This window comes from Acanthisitta chloris, unplaced genomic scaffold (genome assembly GCF_000695815.1).
Source record: "Acanthisitta chloris isolate BGI_N310 unplaced genomic scaffold, ASM69581v1 scaffold25964, whole genome shotgun sequence".
Taxonomy (NCBI): Eukaryota; Metazoa; Chordata; class Aves; order Passeriformes; family Acanthisittidae; genus Acanthisitta; species Acanthisitta chloris.
In genome coordinates this window covers 3,647-25,945 of record NW_008670191.1, presented here as the reverse complement: position 1 = coordinate 25,945, position 22,299 = coordinate 3,647, and the positions used below count along the sequence as shown (strand labels likewise).

The window sequence follows — 22,299 nt, the reverse complement described above, 5'->3', positions numbered from 1 at the left end:
GTAGTACCATAGTATGTTAAGGGGTTGGAATGGACCTTACAGATCATCTAGTCCAGCCCCCTGCCCTGGGCAGGGACTCTTCCCACCAGACCAGGCTGCTCAAGCCTTCATCCAACCTGGCTTTGAACACTGCCAGGGTTGGGGCAGCCACAGCCTCCCTGGGCAACCTGTGCCAGTGTCTCACCACCCTCACAGGAAAAAACTTCTTCCTAATGTCTAATGTAAATTTCCCTTTCTCAATTTATACCCATTACCCCTTGTCCGGTCACTGCAGTTCCTTACAGAGTCTCTCTGCAGCTTCCCTGAAGCCCCTTCAGACACTGGAAGGTGCTATGAGGTCTCCACACAACCTTCTCTTCTCCAGGCTAAACAGTTCCAACTTTCTTGGCCTGTCTTCCTAGGGCAGGTGCTCCAGTCCTCTTATCAGCTTCATGGCCTCCTCTGGACTTGCTGCAACAGTTCCATGTCCTTATAATGTCTTTCCATGCCCTTCTTCTATGTCTGCATCCGCTAGCTTGGGCACAGAGCTTTGGTATCTGCCCCTCTTTTGCTGCAGTTAAATATATTTCGTCTGTCTACCTTGTGTTTTTCTTGTGGAGAAGGGAAAAAAATCAGCCTTGAAATTTTACAGTATTAAGCAAGTATCTGTTTACATTGTCCTTCCAAAATGGAAATATTCCTTTATGGATGAGATTCTTTGATGTAGTTCATGAAATGAACTAGGTATGTTTTACCTAAAAATCACATCATCTTTGTATTATCCTAAGGCATCAGGTCAGTAATTATTCAGTCCCAGTCTCCAAAAGTGCTGTCCAGCACTGCTGGAGCTGCTGATGTCAAACCTACCTTCAGTGCAGGACCTGCCCACCCTGCTGTACTTCGAAGGAGTGATCTAGAAGTGTCAGGACATCAGTCATGGGTTGTATTCTTTTTTACTCTGAAATTATCTCTGAGCTATTGTAGTGATTCAGAAGAATGTCAGAAGCTGTGAAGAGTTTTCCTGCTGGAAGAGCAGCCTAATCCTTTGCCATACCTGCCCTTATATTCACAGTCTACTTTCCAAAGGCAATCCTCAGCTTGTGAGAGCCCTGCAGTGTGGCTGTTGGAGCAGCTATTCTTGTCTTTTTTCCTTTGTGTTTGAATCATTCCTGCAATCAGTTGAGAGCTGATTACTGAGTATATCTACTTCTTTCCTGGGGCCTATCATCCAGGGCCAACCACATTGTGAAAATCTCATCTCATTTGAGCTTTCCTCTTCTTGCCTGTTTCTGTACTTCATCTGTCTCAAGTTGACTTTCATGCACATTGTGTTGACTTGAACTTTCTCCCTTTTCAAGTGTGAAGGAAGCTCTCGGTGTTCCTCTGGGAAGCATTACTTTTGCCATTTAAAACATTCTTGGATTACCATTTTAGTTTTACGTTTAGAAGCCGAGTATATTTGCTGCACACTTGTAACATACTCAACTTTTCCTAAAGACCACATAAGCCTCATTAATGAAAGTAGTGACAGGCTGGTTATTAGAACTACCTCAGCTCTGGGACTTTGCACCATTTCTGTTCTCTTGCCAGTGCACAAGGACCACTTACACCAGGCATCTGCTCTACTTTTTCTTGGTATTACATGGTTTTATGTCTCCTGGGAAATAGAAAACATAAAGGCAAATAAGTAAGATTTACCTTTGTTCAAATATCTGTGTATATGAGAGCTATGTGTTCTTCAGAAGAGTTTGAAGGCAGGGGGAACATTACAGCACTAGTTTCTTATTATTAATAATACAAATATTTTAAAAACTTTTAAAAACCTATCACTGTCAGTTTGAGGAGACAATATTTTACATACTCTGCATGATACAGATCAGTTGTTGGTGTCAGTAGAAGATACAGTGGACTCTCCAGCATGGCATTTTTGGGAGACATTTGCATCAAGAGAAGGCACCTCAACCAGATCACCCTGAGATGTGTCTATTTTGCTGATTCTGTATTTAGTACCTACCAAGGTACTTAGGTATTGAACCTTTCCTCATGCAGATATATAATAACCATCACTTTTGGGTTCAGCTCAGTTGTGTAAAAGCTTTTTTGGTGTCTGTGCTGGTTTATTCAGTTCTCAGCTCTGGCTGCTCTCCTCCCATGCTACCCCTTCAGTTGACTGGTGTAGCTGGTTGGGGGAGCTCTGGGTAAACTGTCAGGAAACTTCTCTGGGTTAAAATAATCTTTTTTTTGGTAGTTTTCTTTGTAACTTGGGTGAGTTGTTTGATCTGGTTCGTGGGTAGTTTCACAACTGTAACAGCAACTGGAAGGAAGGTACCAGAGTACGAGTGAGGGAGAGGAGATGGGATCTGCTTCAGCCATCACTTCTGCTGAAGGAATTGGATATGGAACTGTGCCTTGAAAAGTGGAGGTGATAGATCTGGGCATCAGTCAGTGCTTGATCATTTGAAGGCATTACAATATGGATATTTTGGTTTTCTTACATACATTAATTTGACATTGTAGTCCCAAAGTGTGTGGAAAGCAAGATTTTGTTTCCTGGCAGGAGTGTTGTGCTGATTAGGCAGTACATTTTTGCAGGCACATTGTTGGTTTTTATTTTAGTTATTGCTTCAATCAGATTTCCAGCAACCAATATAAAATCCAATGATCTAAAATGCTGTGCCACAGCCCAAGAAACTTTTGTTCCCATCTGTCTGTGTTTATAGTGTGGGCACATCAGTTGCTGCCTTTCAGCACTCTGAAAGACTAGCTCCTGGGGAAAATACCTTTTTCTTACATAAGGAACATTGTTTGAAAGTGAAACCTAAAGGTGTTTATCTTACTTTTGGCTTTCTGCATCTATGTGAAGATTAAATATGGGGACATCTGCACATAAATTATTTATAAAGTGATCTTCTGACAGACTGGTGATGTTTTTCTTTGCCCTGTGTTATTTGGAATATACTCTGCATTGTCTGTTGCATTTGGTTTGGTTTAGACATATGTGAGAATTTGCACTTGTTCTCTTGCTCTCTGTCTTCCTATTTTATTTATGCATGATGGACAGTACTGATCTGTAATTATGCCATGTCCATGTTACTTTAGCAGATTTATTGACTGGTCTATTATTTTCAGGCACGTGGCCATGGAGGCTATGATTCTGATTTTAGTGATGAGGAGAGTGGAGAGAAGTCTCTGCAAAAACCAAAAAGGTAATGTATTACAGAATTAACACTTTGCATTATGTATTTTGTGCAAATGGCCTCTCAGCGTGCAGAGAAGATGATGCTGTTTTATGTAAAGTCTGGTGTTGAAATGGTTTTTGAAAAAATCAATCTCTTTGATTCTTCCATCTCATGTCAAGCTTGCCAAAGCTTGTCATCTCCTATGGGCAGCTGATTAAGATCCATTCTGCCATCTCCATCTGGTGTCTATGTGCCCCTCAGTTCTCAGAGCAGAGTGTTTCGTTTTTCCAAGCATTAGTATCCTCTGCTGGGGTTTGGCAGCACTCTTCACTGTGATCCATCAGGACAAATGGAACTGCTAGGAAAGCAAGGCAAAAGAAAGCCAAGTCATAGCAGTCTTTGTAGATAAAAAGCATATAGAGTTACATAGTTAAGCTACTTGTTTAATACTTAACTGTGAAGAGACCTGGGAATTAGTGAGTTGTGTTGTACTCAATCCTTGAACTGTAACTGCACATCTTTTATTTGAGATGACCTTTGCCAGTTCTTGCAGTGGCTCACACAAGTAGTGACCTGGAATTTTGTAGTCTGATCTCATTATATTGTAAAGATGTTTCTTTATTTATGTACTTATTTTGCTTTGGCACTGTGTAGTCCTTTGACACTTCCTTCACCATACTGAACATTTTGCCTACATTATACATATACTTTTCATATTTTTTCCTGTCTCTTCCTTGCTCTGTTACTGGACTTTATTTAAGAAATGTTTCTGGAAGCTTTCCTAGCACTTTTGCATATTTTGCTTTGTAGAAGAACTGAAAGAATGGGTTTTATAGTGTCTGACTGCATTCTGGGAAAGAAATTTCATGTTTTAATCACTGGAATAATAGCAGGCATTGTGCTGTTTCATTTATTTTATAATATAGCTGTTCTGCATTAAAACAGTGACTGGTTTTGTTCAGTTTCTGTTTTCTTTAAAAAGCCATTACACATTCTACCATTCCACTCTCTAGGTGGAATATTAATTAACCATCAGGAGCCTTTCAAAAACACCGTTATTATCCTCATTCTGGCACTCTGCTGCTGATTCCCAGTGGAGCTCTTATGTGGGTTCACTGGATATGTATATATCCCTTTCTTGCTCTATGATGGTACTTATTTTCACTTTAAGGAAAACAATAGTCTTAAGTTCTCTCCAAATTGCTGTTTTATGAAGTCTCCTTAAGGGAATTTTGTGCCTACAGATGCTTTTGAGCAAATGATACCCTTAGTTCCTAGAGTCCTGTATTTCATAGCTTGAAATATAAATTCCCTGGCTTGCTTTCTTCAGGTTTCTGACTTCCATTCTTTCTGCCAGCTGATAATTATGGAAAAATCTGTTCTTCATCTCTATTGAGGAATGATAATAACTAAATATACATTTTACTACCTAAAATGCATCTCTTTATATTTAACTTTTAATTACTTTGTTGAATTCTGGAAGTATTTTTAGCTGCCTGCTGACAAGTGTGGTTCACAACATGGTAATTAAGTTTTAAATTTGTGATTCTTGTGATTACACTAGGAGAGGCAGAGCTGTTTAATGAGGTGTTGAGACATTGGCATGAAAGGGTGGGATGGGGTTACTAGCAGTCACTCTCATTCAGTGAACTCAGTCCTTTTTGTTCCTGCTTTGCTGTGTGGCTGAGATTTGTAGAGGACTTTCAATGCAGAGTGAAACTGAGCAGTCTCCCAGGTTTTTTCATTGTGGTTCTATAGTGATAATATTGATAAAAATAAATATTACAAATTGCTGTTTTGCCCAATTTCTTTTAAATGCTAACTGTAAGCAAATGCCTTTCTGGCTTTGTTTGGCAAGTGAGGTGATGTCGGTTCTGAAGTTTGGTTTTATTCATGCCAAACCCAGCAACATATCAGTTTTTGTTAATCAAGTTAATGCAAGGTTTGTCATATGGAGATTTGATTGCTTGTGAAAAGTTCTTGACTAACTTTTCTTCCCTTTTCCCACCTACCTTTAGAACGGAAGAAGATGCTCTTCTGGCAAAGCCCTTCCAAAAAGCCAAGCAAGGCGGAGTGGTTCACAGACAGTTTGCAGCTGAAGAATGTGATAGGTATCTTTTACATATTGCTTTTGTGGGACGTTTCTCCTTTAATGTAAGATGGCTTTCACTGAAACATCTTTTTATTCACAGGGAAGAAGCAAGAAAAAGAAGATTCCACTTGATATCGATGGATGCTGTATCCTTCTGTTTCATTTTCCTTCAGGGTTGAAGATGAGGCACAGGTTATCCCTTATGGCTAAATACTGGAATTTCTCAGTTATCACAGCAGTTAGAATCATAGAATCATAAGTGTTGGAGACGTCTAAGATCAAGTCCAACCATTATCCTGTCACTGCTGTAACCCCTGAACCCTAAACCATATCCTCCAGCACCAGATCAAGAGACCTCTTAAACACTTCCAGGGATGATGACTCCACCACCTCCCTGGGCAATATTCCAATGCCTGAACACCCTAACAGGGAAAACATTTTTCCAATTTTTTGGCAGTGCAGCACCAGATACTGAGTCATTCTTCAAAGAAGCTTCTTTTTGCTGTTGAGATCCAAGTTGATTGAAAAATCTTTTTAAGAAGCCATATATAATGTTTTTATTTGTGAAGACACTTATTTTATGAATAAGTAATTACATATTTTGCTCAAATTATGGTACAAAATTTGCTTCTGATTATATCTCTGAAGCTAAAGTGTTCTAAAAAACATTAGATTTTTTCCCACGATTTTCATCTCCAAACTAAAGCATACAGCTTTTATGCTGATGATAAAAATTCTTCCATTTTAGTAGCCAGGCTGTTTTTATAATACAAAATTTCAAACTTGTTTTAAACCAAAAGTTCAGTACTGAGAAGCTGTTGTCTAAATTACAGCTGAAAAAATGAGCCAAGTTTTTGTGAGAGCATCTCTGATATGGGAAGACAGATTTATAAAGGCCTGGAAGCGCAATGAGGTTTTACATACTAAATTGCCTTGAATTCCTGTATTTGAAAAGTAGCTTCTATGAGAGGTTAAGTTGCTAATTAATTCTGTTCTTTCTGGAAATTACTGAACTATTTTTGAGAAAAAAAAGTCTTTAAGTACATAAAAAGCGTTTGGTTGTTTTCTGTTAGTTTTAAACCATGGTAAAGCAGAAGAAGATAAATTCTGAAAAAATCCTTAATTGCTTATTCAGTATCAAAGACACAAAAAGTTTGTTCATGATTACATTTTGTACTATGGAGGAAAAATAGAGGATTTCCGACGGTCTGGGTAAGAACCATCAGCAAACATTTCCCCCTCATGCCCCCAGAGCTCTCCTGTTATGTAAAGCTGTCAAATATATATTATAGCTTTGGTAGGGCAGAGGTGGATGTGGCTGTGTATCAAATGGCTAATTATTTTGGTCACGAATAGTATCTACAGTAAGTATCCAAACCACAGAATTGCCTTATTTCATTTTGTTTCCATAGTTTTAGAAAAGATATTACCATGAGCTGAATTGTTCTTGTTTTGTTATGTAAAAGGAAAGATGACAGGTGAGCATTAATTGAGGGTACATTGAGAAATAACTGTCAGTACCTTCAAAATAACAGTCTGAAATACTTTTGAAATGTGCAGAATTGCTATCCATTGTCCAGAATAATGATAGCCTTCTTTAGAGCTTTCTAGAACTGCCTTTTGACATCACTGTCTTCAATAAAGAGTATGAAAAGTGTTTTCAGACAGCATCAAGAGACCCAATCCTGAGCCATGTGCTCTAGGATGGCCCTGCTTGAGCAGGGAGGTTGGACCAGATGACCCACTGTTGTCCATTCCAACCTAACTGGTTCTGTGATCCACAATTTTAGTGGCTGGTTTTCCCCATGATTTTTTTTTTTTTTGGGAAATGGAGTCCAGATGCCAGGGAATACATTTTTTGATAGTTTTATTTCATAACAGTGTGTTCTTTTATGCTGTGGAGATCACAGCTGTGGCATACTGATGCTTACCAAATAGTTATTTGATGGACTTTTCATTCTAATGTTGCATTGTACTAAAAAAAACTGTGTCCTTTTATAGAGAAAATGACAAGACGGATCAGGATGTTATTAGAGAGAACCACAGATTTCTCTGGAATGAAGAAGATGAAGAAGACATGAACTGGTACCTGAAGCTATTACAGAACATGTTATTTTTAGATCACTTGTACTAAATCTGTGGTGTCCTGTACTAATTACAGTGCATACTTAGTGATCATTCTTTGATCTTCAATGCATTTGAAAATGAAAGACCATTAGGAGACCTTTCATATTTGGATATTGCTCAAGTGGCAACATGAATTGATGGCAGAGCCAGTAAATAATTGTGTATTCTCTGAGATGCAAATGGCTGTTATCAAAACTGAAGAAACCTTAGTTTGAAAAAATACAGTATGTACTGTGGGTTTATTTTATATGCATTTTTCCAGTCTTATGGAAATTATTCTTAGTTTAATGAGTGCGTATCTGTTGCCGTTCTAGCTCTGCAACTTGTGGTTTTTGTATGAAACAACATCACTTTGTCTTGCTAATGCCATTACAATGTAAAGTGAATTGTATCATGTTCTGCATTTAATAAAATCTAATACCTTTTGTTATAGGGAGAAGAGGCTTGCAAAGAAGTATTATGATAAATTGTACAAAGAATACTGCATAGCAGATCTCAGCCGATACAAAGAGAACAAGGTATGATTCATTATTGTAAATCATCTTGGTTTTAAAGTATTTCCTTTTCTGGAATTGCCTTATGATTGTGGCTGTGCTGTGAAAGCAGAATGTTAGTTCCCCTTCCCTGGACAGAGAGTTGTGAGAATTTGTCAAGTTACTCAATAAGCAGCAGCAGTTTGAATCCAAGCATTGTCACTGGCCCAAAAAATGTGCTTCTGTGGGAATAGGAGCATTTCTGTCAGATGGTGTTTTATGAAGAGGTACATTGTGAGTGAAAAAGGCAGAAAAGGCAAAGGGGCTGAAGAAAGAAGGCTAGAGAGGTTGCTTGGAGAGGAGCAATAGATGAAGCCTAAAAAACCCTGCAATGTTACTGTTAAAAACAAAAATAAAAGTCTAAAGAGAGTTTTGTACTTGAATGTTGGCAGAAACAATTTTGGAAAAGTCTATTTCAAAGCAGCCTCTTTTGCTAGTTGTTCTTTTCTGTTTATGGAAACAGGATTTGAATGTGCCTTGTAAATAAATAGAATTTCTTAAGAGAAACAGCCCAATTCCAGCACCCGGTTTTCTGCTTAACTGGAACAGCCTTTGTTGTTTCCAGGTTTTTAACTGACTAACTCCTTAGTCAGAGTATACATGAATTTAGTGATTTTGCAAAGAATGTTTCTGAACTCAGATATGTCTTGGTGTTGTTAGCACACAGTAACCCACAGTGCAAACTGTTTATATAGTTCTTTTAGGCTACTTGTAGCATTGAAAATTGCATTCTCTGGTAAATAGTTGCAAAGACTGGACTTAATATTAGGTAGAAAAGATGGCAGTCATCTAAAGACAACTGGAACAGTAAAATGCAAAAATTCTATTAAGATTAACAAAAATTAAAATGCTGAATATGCTTTCCCTCCATTTTTTATGGGTGCGTAAATTTGATTTTATTTTCCTGTAGCTGTTTCATATCCCTCAATGTCTGCCCTGACCCCTCAACTGATCCCCCTGGAGCATGCTCACAGATTTTGTTTCTTTCACTCCTGTGCCAAGTTTCCATATGTTTGCTATCTTTTGTGGGAAACTGTTCTGCCCCAGATTCTTTTTTCTTTTTTTTTTTTTTTTTGGGGAGGGTGGGGGTGATGTGTGTGTTGTGTGAACAGTATTGCCATGTCAGACTTCAGGTATGGGTGTCCTAACTGTGAGGTCACTTGCAATTCTTGTTTATGCTCATAAATCATTACCTATATGTTTGGAATTGCCATATCAGCAGAACTCTGCTGCGTCATGCAATTGGTAAAATATTTATGCTTTCTGTTCTCAATACTATCTGGTCATATGAAAGTCCTTTCTTAAAAATTCTTACAAAACCAGAAAAAAATATGAGATTTTTCTCAGTTATTGATTTATCCATACCCTTGTTGGGGACAGAGGGATTTCAAAGCAGGCTTTTATCCTGGAAGTCTGAAATGGGCTGCTGATCTCTTACACCAACGGAATGCAGTCTGTGTTTTCAGATTTTTCCTGCCTTGATTTTTTTTTCTGCATTTTGAGAAACTAGAAGTTGGGTATCTTTAGCCCCTTGTGCCTTCTGTTTTGCAGTGCTGGTGCTATGAGAGATGCAGGGTAGATAAGCTTCTCAGCTGGCCAACCTTTTGTATGATAGTTGTTGATGCTTTATATGATGATGCTTTATCTTGATACAAGAAAGAAATTTTTTACAGTGAGAACATCCATTCACTGGAACAACCTCCCCAGTGGCACAGTGGAGTCCTCATCACTGAAGGTTTTTCAGGTGCAATTGCACAGGGTGTTAGATACTTTCATCTGGGCTCCCTTTCCCAGGAATGGTTGAACCAGGTGGTCTGTTAAGTGCCTTCCAGCCAGGGCTGTTCTTTGATTCAGTGATTCTATATCCTGCTGGTTGGTGTCAAAGTGAAGTTGGAGATCAGTTTTCTGTGATGTTTTAAATATCTATATTGTACAGATTGAGACTTGCACATAAGTGCTCATCTGTCTTTTCACAGCTGCAATTGTTCTGCTTCTAGCCAAAATCTTATAGTCAGATGATTTTTCTAAAGATCTCTGCATAGAGCTGGTAGCTCAGATCTCTTTTGGAACTTTTCTTCTGAGAAAAAGCCACTGTTTTCCCAAGTACTGGATAATGATAAGGTGCAGTTTTGTGGGAGCATCTCTCTTGAAGTCTGAAAAATAAGCAGAGCACCTTGTCAAAGACTGAAGCTCCTAAGAAAACAGCAAAAAACCCAAAGAAATATGAACCCCAAGGCCACAGCCACATTCCAGTTGCTGGTTCAGACTGTTTCACCCACATACACACACCCAAGTGGCTGGAACTCCCCTAGTCTGACAGCAAACCCCCTGTGCTGTCATCCATAGACATACACAGGTGCTTACCAGAGCAGACTGGTGGAGACTCACTCACCCTCCCTGCTCCCAGACCACTTCACCTAGCTGATCCTCACTGCTGTTCACACACTCACTTGTACACTTGCACTTCATAGAATCATAGAATCATCAAGGTTGGAGGATACCTCTGAGATCAAGTCTAACTGTTAACCTGTCTCTGCTGTAACCCCTAACCCATATCCTCCAGCACCAGATCCAGATGCCTCTTAAACACTTCCAGGGATGGTGACTCCACCACCTCCCTGGGCAACCTATTCCAGTGCCTGAGCACCCTAACAGTAAAAATTTTTTTCCTAATATCCAAACTGAATCTCCCCTGTCTCAGCTCAAGGCCATTCCCTCTAGTCCTCTCACTTCAGGTGTGGCAGGAGAGACCATCCCCCACCTCTCTCCAACCCCCTGGCACTGCAGGCAGATAGGACCCTGTGACCCATGCTCCCACTTTTCATTGTGTAATTATGACATACAATCTCTTTGTTTCAATCAGAAATGCCAATGTGAACCTCTGGTGTGAGGCTACTTAGAGACAGTGGAAGAGGTGCTGTGACAGGTCTTCATTGTGATGGGTCTGTTACTCCTTGCATTTTCTGTGGATAAGAATTTTTTAGGTCAAGGTTGTTTTTGAACCTGCAGTGCATCTTGTCTGCTAGCTCTGAGGCTGATGTATGACCGTCTGTATTGTCAGGTAGTTTAGTTCTATTGTCAGTTTTGCAATGCAGTAAGGGAAGCTGCTCTGCATCTAAGTTTTACTTTGATATGCAATGGACTAGAAACGTTCTCTCTATTGTGTTATTTTCCTAGAAAAGATCTTACTTGCTGTCTCTGTGCTTTGTTTTGTAGCTTAGCAGATTGGAAATGTCTCCTATTTGCTAAGAAATGAAATCTGTTTGACACCTGGTCATTAAATAGAATACATTTCATTTTTTTGGTTTTATTTCCAGATTTCGAGGCCAACTTGTCTTCCATTTGGAAATGTTAATAGGTTTGCTTTTGTCATTGTTTTTCAGTATGGAGGCTTTCCTGTGAAAATAAAAATATTTAAAATACCTGTGGTATTTTTCCAGCATTGTCTAAATTCACACATTTCTTTTATTCTGAAAGAGATGACTGTGGTCGTGTTAGTTGTTGCTGCAGCCTATGCCTATTTCACAAGCAGTCCCTATTTGATTTAGGAATTTTATTGTTTATGGATATTAAGCAGTCTTTCATATCTTTAAAATTATAATTTCTCATAAAAGTAGCCATTTGAAACTCTTACTAGGCATCTGCTTGGTCTACCTTGTAGCAATAGCTCATTTAGGGTCTTGTTGGATTCATTTATCATGAAGATGAGGTAGGATAAATGCTGACAGTGCTTTTGCATTTCTTAATATTGCTGGCTGACTGCAAGAGCCTTCCCTAATTTTTAATTTCCCTATATATTTTAATGTTTCTGATATTTTAGCTTAGAGGAATTCAATTGTATTTACTTTTTATTTTATTCTTTCTGCTTAGCCTTGGTCTCTCTCTGTCATTTTCCATTAGTTGGTGGAAGAATGACAAAAATGAATGCAGATAAGGACAACATTTGTCTTTTATATGTACTACAGATGGCTATGGCTCCTCCTTTTAATTTGCTTTTTTTTATAGCATTACAGAAATACACTGTAAGCATATAATCTGGTTTATACCTTTTTGAGTCAGGTTCAGACTGTGAGGGGAAATTTGTACCAAAGTCGACTTCATTAGCAAAAGTGAGCATGGATAACTTGGTGACTGGTGAAGCAGCAGATGGACTATGAAAAAGCAAACATGCAGATAACATTGACTTGTTTTTACTCTTTATTGCCAGCAGCACACACATGCAAAATTGGTGCCAAATCCTTTAATCATAAGCTTGCAATATTTTCCAGTCATATCACAAGCTTTTCAGAACTAGAACACCCTGTAAAACAGCAAATATTCTTTAAAAGAGCAAAAACATTACCATCACTATTTGAATCAGCTGGTTCCTATCAGGAATGCTACATTTGCATCCTGTCCTCACTGAAGTGTTTGGCACATTTCTTGGTTTCTACAGTTGGTTAATTTTTTGTTTGACTGAAGCCTGAGTGGTGCAGTGCTACTTTAGACCGACCACACTGCAGACGTGTAGCATAGGCCAAGCACAACCCCATCCAGCCTAAGCAAACTGTTGTCATGCACAGTATGACTGCAGACCCTCATCTTCTTCTGGGATTGTTACCTTTTGTTTCCCTCCTTTTTCTGCTGTTCTTGGAATGACATACCATTTCATGCATGAGAACTGCATGCTGTTGCCCTTCAGATAAGGAATTACTTGGTTTATTACAAAATCAACAGCATTAAACACCACGCACAGGAAGAGATACCTGTGCTTCTGGACAAAGTGTTTAAAATTAGATTAAAACCATTGAAAATCAATCCAGTATATTGCAGAATACATGCCACTGCATCTATAAAATGCACATTTGTGTGGGTTCAGTCTATGAGTGCACCAAGGGAAGGTTCATTTTCCAAAGGATGCTTTGAAATTCAGGTGCCAAAGATGGACTTTGCAGCCATTTTTGTGCCTCTTGGATTTTGTACCCCTTCTTTCTTCCCCATTCTTCCTTCCACCTCTTTTAACATGAAATTCAGAATCTTCTGTGCTTTGCTTGCAGAGCAGCAATTTTATCCTGTCTTGCAGTATTCATGCGTTTTCATTGACAATACAAGAATAACCCTTTTTGGCAAAAGTGCATCCCAGTTTTATCCTCTCTTTCTACTTGTTAGTGGAAATTGTTTTTCCCAGGTTCTCACACCCTTCCATCTTCAGTCTTTTCGCTAGGCTACTTGCCATTTTGAGAGGATGAAGCAGATTCTACTGGAAAACAAAAACAGTAGATGGATTGTCTCCATGTGAATTTCTAGGCAATGTAAAGAGAAATACGACTGAGTTGTTGGTTGGGCTCTTTTTTGTCTTAGTCTTTAGGGAGTAAGAAGCAACTCATTGATATGTGCTAATACGATTTTCCAGTATTCCAATTCTCTGCTCAGTTTTCACTGTGGACAAATTTGCAATGAAGTATTTAATAAAGTCAGTCTATCCTGATTTCTTTTTGTTCTTCTGCCTGCTATGAAGCTTTTGAGGAAGTTGCTGTTTGGTACCAAACAGCATCTACTGGAATTTGAATTGCATGTGTAGATGGGAATCATTCTGATGAGCAGAGGCAGAGAGATATTCTTAATTAACAGGGAAATAAATTAAATTTTCCTGACCAGAATTGAATGGATGAACCACGTGCAGGGCATAAATCAACTGAAATTAGTCTTTACAGTACTGAATACATTGACTGTTCACGGCTTAATTTGGGTTCTTGTCTTAACAGTTCGGATTTAGATGGAGACATGAGCAAGAAGTAATCTCAGGAAAAGGTAATACTGTCTTTCATTTTACCTTACATTACTTCTTGATGCTTTTCTTGCTGCTTTTGGACATCATTTTGTTAGACAGCATTTGACAATACTGGTAAGTTTGTCAGATAATAACAGATGATAACTTAACTTCCAACTTTGCTGGTTTATGCCACGTAGGTCTAGAGTACACACTGACCTGCATATATTAAAATTAACAGGACATATGGGTTGTTTTCACAAGGTCAGATTTGTAATGAACACCACCATAATACATCTGATAATGTAGAATTTCTTGGATGTGCTTTTTAGCTCTTTTTCTCCAGTACTTGTGTTACCTCATTAGGTAACCTTTAATTGAAGCCTCTCAGTACTTTTCCTCAGGAAATTATTTATTAAGAGTTCCTCAATGCTGTTCTGCAAAATGTTCACTTCTTAATAAAGTTTCCTGTGTAATGGCTGTTTTAGCCTAAATTGGTTCAGTGGGAATCAGTGGGAATGGTTACAAAATCTCCCAATTCTGTTTCTAAATCGGTAGCTTAATCTGGATGCTTCTGTGTGTGAATGCTTAGCAGTGTGTTGCTGGGATGTTGCACAGTGCTCCTTGTTCCATGGCCTAGGTGCTTGGGCTGTTTCAGGGCACTGAACAAGCAAGAAAATGAGGTGAATCTGTTGCTGTTCCTGTGGGTGGATCCTCATACACATCTGGTTTTCAGAAGTCTTGGATGCACATGCAAAAAGACAGCATGGAGTGATCCTGTTGATCAGTATCTCTCAGGTACAGCTGTGTACACAGCTGTATTCTGTAAACAGCTCTATTACAACAAATTACAAAAAGTTAGAAATGCATTTATGCTTTGTTAAAAAAGTAAATATTTCTCACACATATGTGACAGGTTAGTGGTTCGACTTGATCTTAGAGGTCTCCTCCAACTTTGATTCTATGATTGTATGACTAGGAAGTGTGAACATCAATGTTGGGAGTTTTAAGCTATAAAGACTAAAGCTTCTAAAGGTACTTGTAGTCATGTGTTGCATTCAGCATGACAGATTATTTTAACAGTTACATTTGGTACAGTTACATGATTTATCGAATGCTTTAACAAGATAAAGTTAAATGAGAAATAAATGTTTTTTGTCTTCATGGGGGAAAAAGGAACTTAAGGCTGAATTGTACTTTTAATATCTGTGTTCCAAATTTTAACATATGGGAGGAAGTGCAGAATTGAATGTTCAAAGCTTTTTGTTAATGGAATCTCAATGGAAAGGGAACAGGTGGATTATCAGAACTGATAAACCACCCCCTTTCACCACGAGGGGGAGCGAGAACCCAATCCTCTCGCGGGTGGCTCTTTAATGCTGTTTTTAAGTGTAAATCAGCAATACAAATTGCTTTAATTAAATGTAATAAAGCATTAATACCTACCTGTCTGATAACTGACATCGTGTGTACTTATTTCAGCTGTGTCAGTAGTGGTGGTGATGAGAACCACTGTCAGCTGTGCTATGGTTTGGGGTGTGTTACAATGGGAATGTAGGAATGGGTTGCTCACATTTGGTTGTTTTGCTTTTGAGGTCTGTCTTTCAGAAGTGAAAGGAGAGGTATCACTTCTAATTGTAACTGCCAAATAATTACTTTTGCTTCTTTCATTTCTCATCCCAGCCTTTTGCCATAGGTGTTGTGAAAGGAGGTTGTGTTGAAGATTGCTGATGACACGGGGTACTGATAGCCATACCTTACATAGGATTAGACAGATTTAATGTCTATTAATTTGAAACTTTTGGTTTAAATGGGAGGCCTGGGGTTATTTTTACTTCAAATGTTTGCATTGCAAGTGGTGTTTCATTGCAGAACTGAAGTATCTGAGGACACTGCCAATCCACCAGTTAGCAGCTTAAGCAGAATTTTCTGAGGTTAATCGTTCACCAGCAGTCCTGCTTGTGAGCCTATTAATACACATCCTTTCTGCCAGCTCTGCATACAAATCAGACTTCTGCAAATGGAATGTACAGCTCTTTATTACTCCAATATTTGGAGCTCAGTGGTGTAAACAACACTGATTATATGCAGATTGTTTTATAATCACTGTGGCTTTTCATATAATGAACCAAATTAAACTTTAAAAGCTGACGTATCATCACTCACAATATCTGATTTCCTTTTCTTAAAAGAAAGGTGTTTGTGGACAGTCATTAGAATACAAATTGTATGTCCAGCATATCAGATAATCTAGTTAGGTAATAACAACATGGACATCTTCATTTTGTGCAGACATGATTCTTTGGATAGTCTGATGTCATTAAAGATGCATGTCTGAATCACACCTCCTGATCCATCATCCTCTGCTAAGTAACGTTTAGGGTACAGAATGTATCCTAATGACATTCATTTTTTCAGAGTTCAGCATTAGGCTTATTATTTCATAACATATGCCTTCATCCATACATTTCAAAACACAGTTCAAGTTATGTTTTTCCTTTTGCAGATAGGCAATATTAGACAAGCACAATTGATTGATGTTGTTTTCTGTTATTGTTTCCTTAATCTAGGTGTTACTTTTACATTTGTGTGGTTTTTTATTTGAAAGAAATGGAAAACAAAAAGCAAAAACTGAGTAAAACTGGAAATAATAACACCAAGCCTATGCATGTTAATCCTTGAACCACACTTTGCTGGTTTTGACCCCTTTGCAGGTCAGTTTTCCTGTGGAAATAAGCACTGTGAGGAGAATGAAGGCCTGAAGAGCTGGGAGGTGAATTTTGGCTATGTTGAACATGGTGAAAAGAGGAATGCCCTTGTGAAATTGAGTAAGTCACCACAGTTTACACAGTTACTTTATGTGACACAACCTAATGGTGGTTTTGCTCTTCTGTGCACAAGACACTCCATATGGGAGCACTTGGTCTCTGCCAAAGCTCTGAGAGATTTATGGCTCTTCAGTAGAATTGTAAAACAACTTGTTCTGTCCACTAAGATCCATAAAATGGGATGTCTGGACATGATAAGCACTGATACTTTTTTAACAAAGAGTTGTCAGTGCTAAACCTGTGATCTTTCTCCAGGTTTGGTCAAATCTGGATTTGCACTGAAGACTCATCACAGTATTTTTTTCAATCCTGACTGCAATTACACTGTAACTACTGTTTTGAAGGAAAAGCTGCTGAAATTGAAAGATAGTGTTCTGTCTAGTTTTATGTATTTATTAATAAATTTTGCTAATTATGTTTATCAATATATGGCTGCAGTGTTCTCATGGTCTCTTTTTCAGGACTGTGTCCAGAATGTTCCTACAAACTGAACTTTCATCACAGGTAATGAACTATTTTGAGGATATGAAGCTGAATTATTGATAGATTACAGCTATGATGAGCAGCAGATGGGGGAAAACTTCAGCTAGATGGTTAGGAACTTCATTTGTGCTGAAATGGTATAAATGTTCTGGAGTTCTTACACAGCCATTGGCTTTCACTGTGGAGAGTTAGCTATTGTGCTATCAAAGTACAAAACCCTCAGTGTGGAAGAATCACATCCCTACCACCACAAAAGTTTCATTTGCTTAATTCCAGCCCGGTGATTATTTTTCTTATCTGAACATTTATGCAAAACACTGTGTTTTTTCTCTTCCCTCTTGCTGTGTTTCAGAGTGGGAATGCTGTTCCTTTTATTAAAAATAGTGGGTTTATGTGTGAGTCAAGTGACTGCTTGGAAAGTTGGAATTTGAGTGTTTGTTCTTTGAGAATCACTTATTAATAGGAGAGAAAAAGAGTGTGTTTTGTACCTACAAAATGTGTGCATTAAGATTTTATTTGGTTTTTTTAATTACTGTCTGTGATCTTACTGAATTCCACAGCTATTTGCACTCAGTTTTCATGATTCTTTAAATCTCCATGTGGCATTAACTTAGTTTCATGTCTTAGTAATTAAGTCATACAATTATCTGCTGAGCATATGAAAGGGAAACCTTTGAGCTAGGAAACAATGATTTCTTTTCTAAAGTAGCACAAATCATGCAATCTGGTAGTTAATTAATCCATTTTAAAAGCTAATTCATATTCAGTTTTATCAGAGCACTATGTAGGCAGATATTAAGGAGGAGAATTAACTAACTGAGATTGATTTATCTTGATTTTTTGGAACTAGAATTGTAACACCACTTGAATTCAGAATAAGCATGGTCAAACATTTTGTCAGTTGCAGAGTAATACTGTGAAACAATTTTATTGACTTCTTTTTACAAAGAAGCAGGAAAAAGTTAGCCTGTGTTCTTACAGTAAGCCTGTGTAACTAATTAATGCTGGAAGTGTTAGTGGGTTGTTGCTTTGCAGCAGCTTCTTAGCTTTGAGATTCTTCTGCCTCAGGTTTTGTTGCTATCAAATATGAAAATATATTTTATAACCTATAATAACTGTATTTTTCTCATTACCTATGTACAAAATTGTTTGCTAGAAGAAAAATCAAAGAAATTACCAAAATTCAAGAATTTGGCATGTTGTAAAATTATTTTCCATACTTAATCTTTATTTGCCAATTCATGTGGTTTACTGTATGAGTGTGATTTTAGTGACTTTAGCATCTCCTGTCCTTTGTCTTCAGCTGTAGAGTTTTGTGTTTCTATAGCACTTTGCTTTTGAACTAATTTTTTTCAGTTTAACTACTGATAGATTTCTGGGAAAAAATGACAACTTTTTGATTGAATTAAATAATCCAGATTTGCTGTTGCATAGGAAGTGGCACAGGTTGCCCAGGGAGGCTGTGGCTGCCCCAACCCTGGCAGTGTTCAAAACCCGGTTGGATAAAGCCTTGAGCAACCTGTTCTGGTGGGAGGTGTCCCTGCCCAGGGCAGGGGGTTGGGACTAGGTGATCTGTAAGGTCCATTCCAACCCTTAAATTCTCTGATTTTATGATTCTATGATAAGTGCATCTACCAGAGAAGGTGTACATTCATCTCTTTTTAAAGGAGGAAAGAAGTCAAGGTGCACAAGAAAAGAAGCACAGCTGGCAAAGAGCCAAAGAAAAGGAAGGTAAAATCATCTTCTTCAGCAAAAAAGAAGTCCAAAAAAAAGAGGCATAAAGGTAAATTTAAAGTTTAATCCATCAATTCTTAAAATATTGAATTAAATATTGAATTAAAATGTTGGTTGAACCTTAGTTTTGCTATAGCTGCATAGGTAACACATAGTTATATAGCCTTCTCGACTGTAACATAGGTGGTCAAAAAGATACATTTCTTGGGTAAAATATCCTAGATGCACAAAAAAAGATAAATTTCTTACATTTGGCAGAGAGGGAGAGTCTTTTGCAAAACATTGCAAGGAAAACCTGTCTGAGAATTAGCCATTGCATACCAGAAGGGGTTGTGAAGCCTTTCATTCCACGAAGCTTTGGGGTTGGAAGCCTTTTGGAAATATTAGATAACCTTTTTACACCACAGAGTTCAGGATAACATAATTGAGCTCAAGCTGATGACCTTTGTTCTCATGCAAAAGAAAATCCTTTTACTTCAGTGTTTGCTGTCTCTGACTGTGTGATGTGTGCGTGTGCATGTGCACATGCTTGTGTGTGATATTTCTGGTAGAAACATCCTCGTGAACAATTTAAGATAACAGATAAAACCAAGATAGCCTTACTATTATTTTTCTGTTTTGGTGTTTCTTTACAGATGAGGTTTCTTCAGAAGATTCAGGTAATTCTGATAAAGGGAAGGGATTTGAATACCTTCTGTGTTTTATGTTTCTGTATGATTTCATAGACATTTATCACTGGTATTAGTTTTATTAGCTGGCTGGTTTAATGTTTTGCAAGATAAAAATGCTGTATGAAAACAAACGGAAATGTGAAGGATCAAATTAATTGCTTATACTTCTTGCAGAAAAACTGTAGGTAATTTTAAGAAGGAAATTGTTTAAGCAAAGAATGAAAATGTGGGCAGATAACAGGATGGAAGTAATCAGTAAAATGAGAGGTCAGGTTGTTCTAAAAAAGAGCAGAGGGTGTTAATAATTACTTGAGTCCAGGTATGCAAATATGTGCTGCATAATCTGTGCTGGGCAAAGAATGGACTTTTCTGATAGAGGAACTACTACATTTCTTCTCAGGGAATTACACTGATGTGTGCTCTGCTCAAAAAAAAGAATGGATTTTAAATAAATCCTAGGCTTTAATGAAAGTCTTTTCCAGCTATCACCTGCAGTACCGCAGAGACCTGCCTGTTGCAGGTGGACACAGAGTCTCAGTGACTCCTTAGGCACTGGTGCTCTCTGTATCTCAGTAATTCCAGTTTTTATTTTGATGAAACAAGCCACATCTCTTGGTCATGCCAGTTCTTGATGCAGCCTGTCTAGAAGGGATTGAGTGTTCCTACTGATTGCTCTGCTCTGCTAGACATTGTTAAGAATGTCTTCAGCCCCCAGGTTTTCCCAGGTAGGTACAGGAAGGCCTGAAGCAGTTTTCTCATGACCTGGACCATGCCCAAAGTCTCTGTTTTGTCAGGAAGGTTTTACTGGAAGATTGGGAGGTTTTAGGTAAGGGCATACTTCTCATCGTTTTTGACTCCTGACCATTTCACTGATAAGTCACAATTGATAAAAATTATCATTTAAGTAGAAGTAAAATGATTTATTCATTTAATATAATTGTTTGAAACTGTATTGTCATTCTGGGTTTGTGGTTATTTAATCTCAAACAAAATGCTATCGTGCTGTTGTGTCAAGATCAGTGTTCTGACATGATTGTTACCTTGTTTAATTAAAACATTAGTTCATGAAATCTAAGAGTCATTTTATGCAAAGTGAAGTGTTCTTTTTATTCTCCTGGTTGCAATTAAACATTGTTCCTAGCAAAATAACATCTAAATAAAAAAGAAGATAAATTCTTTTACAATTTATTTCATAAGCACCTTAAATTTTTTAACAGATTCAGACAGCAGTGCAGAAGATGGTCCTTCAGGTGCTGGCTTTGGGAAAGGTCCTCTACAAGATCCAAAATCACGGTTAGTTTGCTCTTGTAGCTCCTGCAATGTACAGTGTCCGTTCAGAACTGCCCAGGCACAGATTTTTCCCAAGTATTTCAGTGAATATTCTGACATTTAAAGTTGTGTCATACCTCTTTCCATGTAGTGAATCTAAGAATATGTTTGTAAAGAAAAGACACAACTCTGAAGTAAAACCTTTGTCAAGCCACTCTCATACCACTGCTGCCTTACTCCCTGTGATACTATTAGTTATCTTAGAAACAGATCCTAACAGTCAGCTCACTGCTGTTGCATAGGTAGGAAAATGTGAAGGGGTTTGGAATGTAGTGACTAAGTCAAAATTATCTAAACCTTCTACAATTCTAGTCAGAAGTTTGCTAAACGTTTTTCATACAAAGATTATTTCCTAAGTACAAATCCACAGCAGAACTGTCTTTGACTTTCTTTGTTGTTCTTACAGGGAGGAGGAGTTTGATGATTATTTTCAAGGCTTGTTTCTCTAAAACTTGAAACTGATGTAGGCTAATTTTCTTCATGAACTGCCAAGATGGAAGTCTGGAAATCCAGTCAGAATTTGCCAGAGACCTCTTTCTGCCAACATACCTCTTCGACAGTCACTCCTATGAACCATTTGGGCACATTATCTTTGTAGAAGGCTTCCAGTCTAAAAACTTTCTTTTTCTTGTGGTAGGCTGCACACTCATGAAACAAGAGAAATAATCTTTTCAGGTCAGTGCAAAAGATACATGGCACCCAAACTTAAACAAACAAGAACATAGTTTATTGAGATAACATCTTGGAGGTTCACTGCTTTTTATTTCATCCCAAACTTCAGTCATTGCCAGATTTTTGTAAAAGAGCATTTTGGAAGATTCTGTGAGTGGTTTAAAGCCATACACTGTGATATAGTCATATTTTTAATTTATTAAGCAAGAGTTAATAGCTTTAAATTTATTGGTCATGTAGACTTTAACATTCAGGTATTAGTCTCTGTAAGTATTTTCAAATGCTGTTGGAGAAGTTCAAATTTTACCCAATGTGTTTTCTGCTTGAATAAATAAATCATATCTGAAATGTTTCCCCTAATCCTTTGAAAAGTTCAGTTTATTGTATCATTGGTTTAAATTTTAGTTATAACAGGATATGTCTTACAATTCCACTTACAAAGATTTGGTTGGTCGGTGAAATTTTTGATGCAATAAATGATGTGTGGCTTTCTGCTGGAGGTGTACACGTGACTTCTGTGTTATCTGTGGCTTCTGATCTCCTATCCATTGATTGACTGTTAATCCTCCTTTAAAGTGTAATTCTAAATATACAAGTAAAGCATGTGTTTTGCTTAAGAAATTACTGGATTCATCTTCCTCTTCCAGTTGCAATCCAATTTAAACATTCTCTCAGTTATGTTTCCAGAGAAACAATCTGCACATGCCTAGGTACAGTGGCTATTTGGTTTTTTTTGTCAGGTGAAAATTAGTTGGGATACAAAGGACAAACTTTTTCATAATTAAATTTTCATGTCAATCTGAGGAAAGTTAATGTTGTATAAAATATATTTTTGATAAGTACTTCTCACTGTAGATATATTTATAGAAAGTATTTATAGTAAGTGTTTGATGTGGAAGATGTAACAGCAGAGATGGTTGCAG

At 37.7% G+C, this 22,299-nt stretch overlaps 1 protein-coding gene across 1 annotated transcript; it reads left to right on the top strand.

The window, feature by feature from the left end:
* Positions 1-3,108: 3,108 nt before the first annotated feature.
* On the top strand, positions 3,109-21,153 carry FRA10AC1 (fragile site, folic acid type, rare, fra(10)(q23.3) or fra(10)(q24.2) candidate 1; the record flags this gene model as incomplete). Its single annotated transcript, XM_009073600.1, has 13 exons — positions 3,109-3,185; positions 5,177-5,269; positions 5,351-5,396; positions 6,386-6,462; positions 7,252-7,335; positions 7,811-7,895; positions 13,655-13,700; positions 16,374-16,487; positions 16,949-16,991; positions 18,638-18,753; positions 19,340-19,376; positions 20,591-20,668; positions 21,111-21,153. Coding segments are annotated over 13 exons (939 nt in total), but the record flags the coding sequence as incomplete, so codon positions are not given.
* Positions 21,154-22,299: the final 1,146 nt, after the last annotated feature.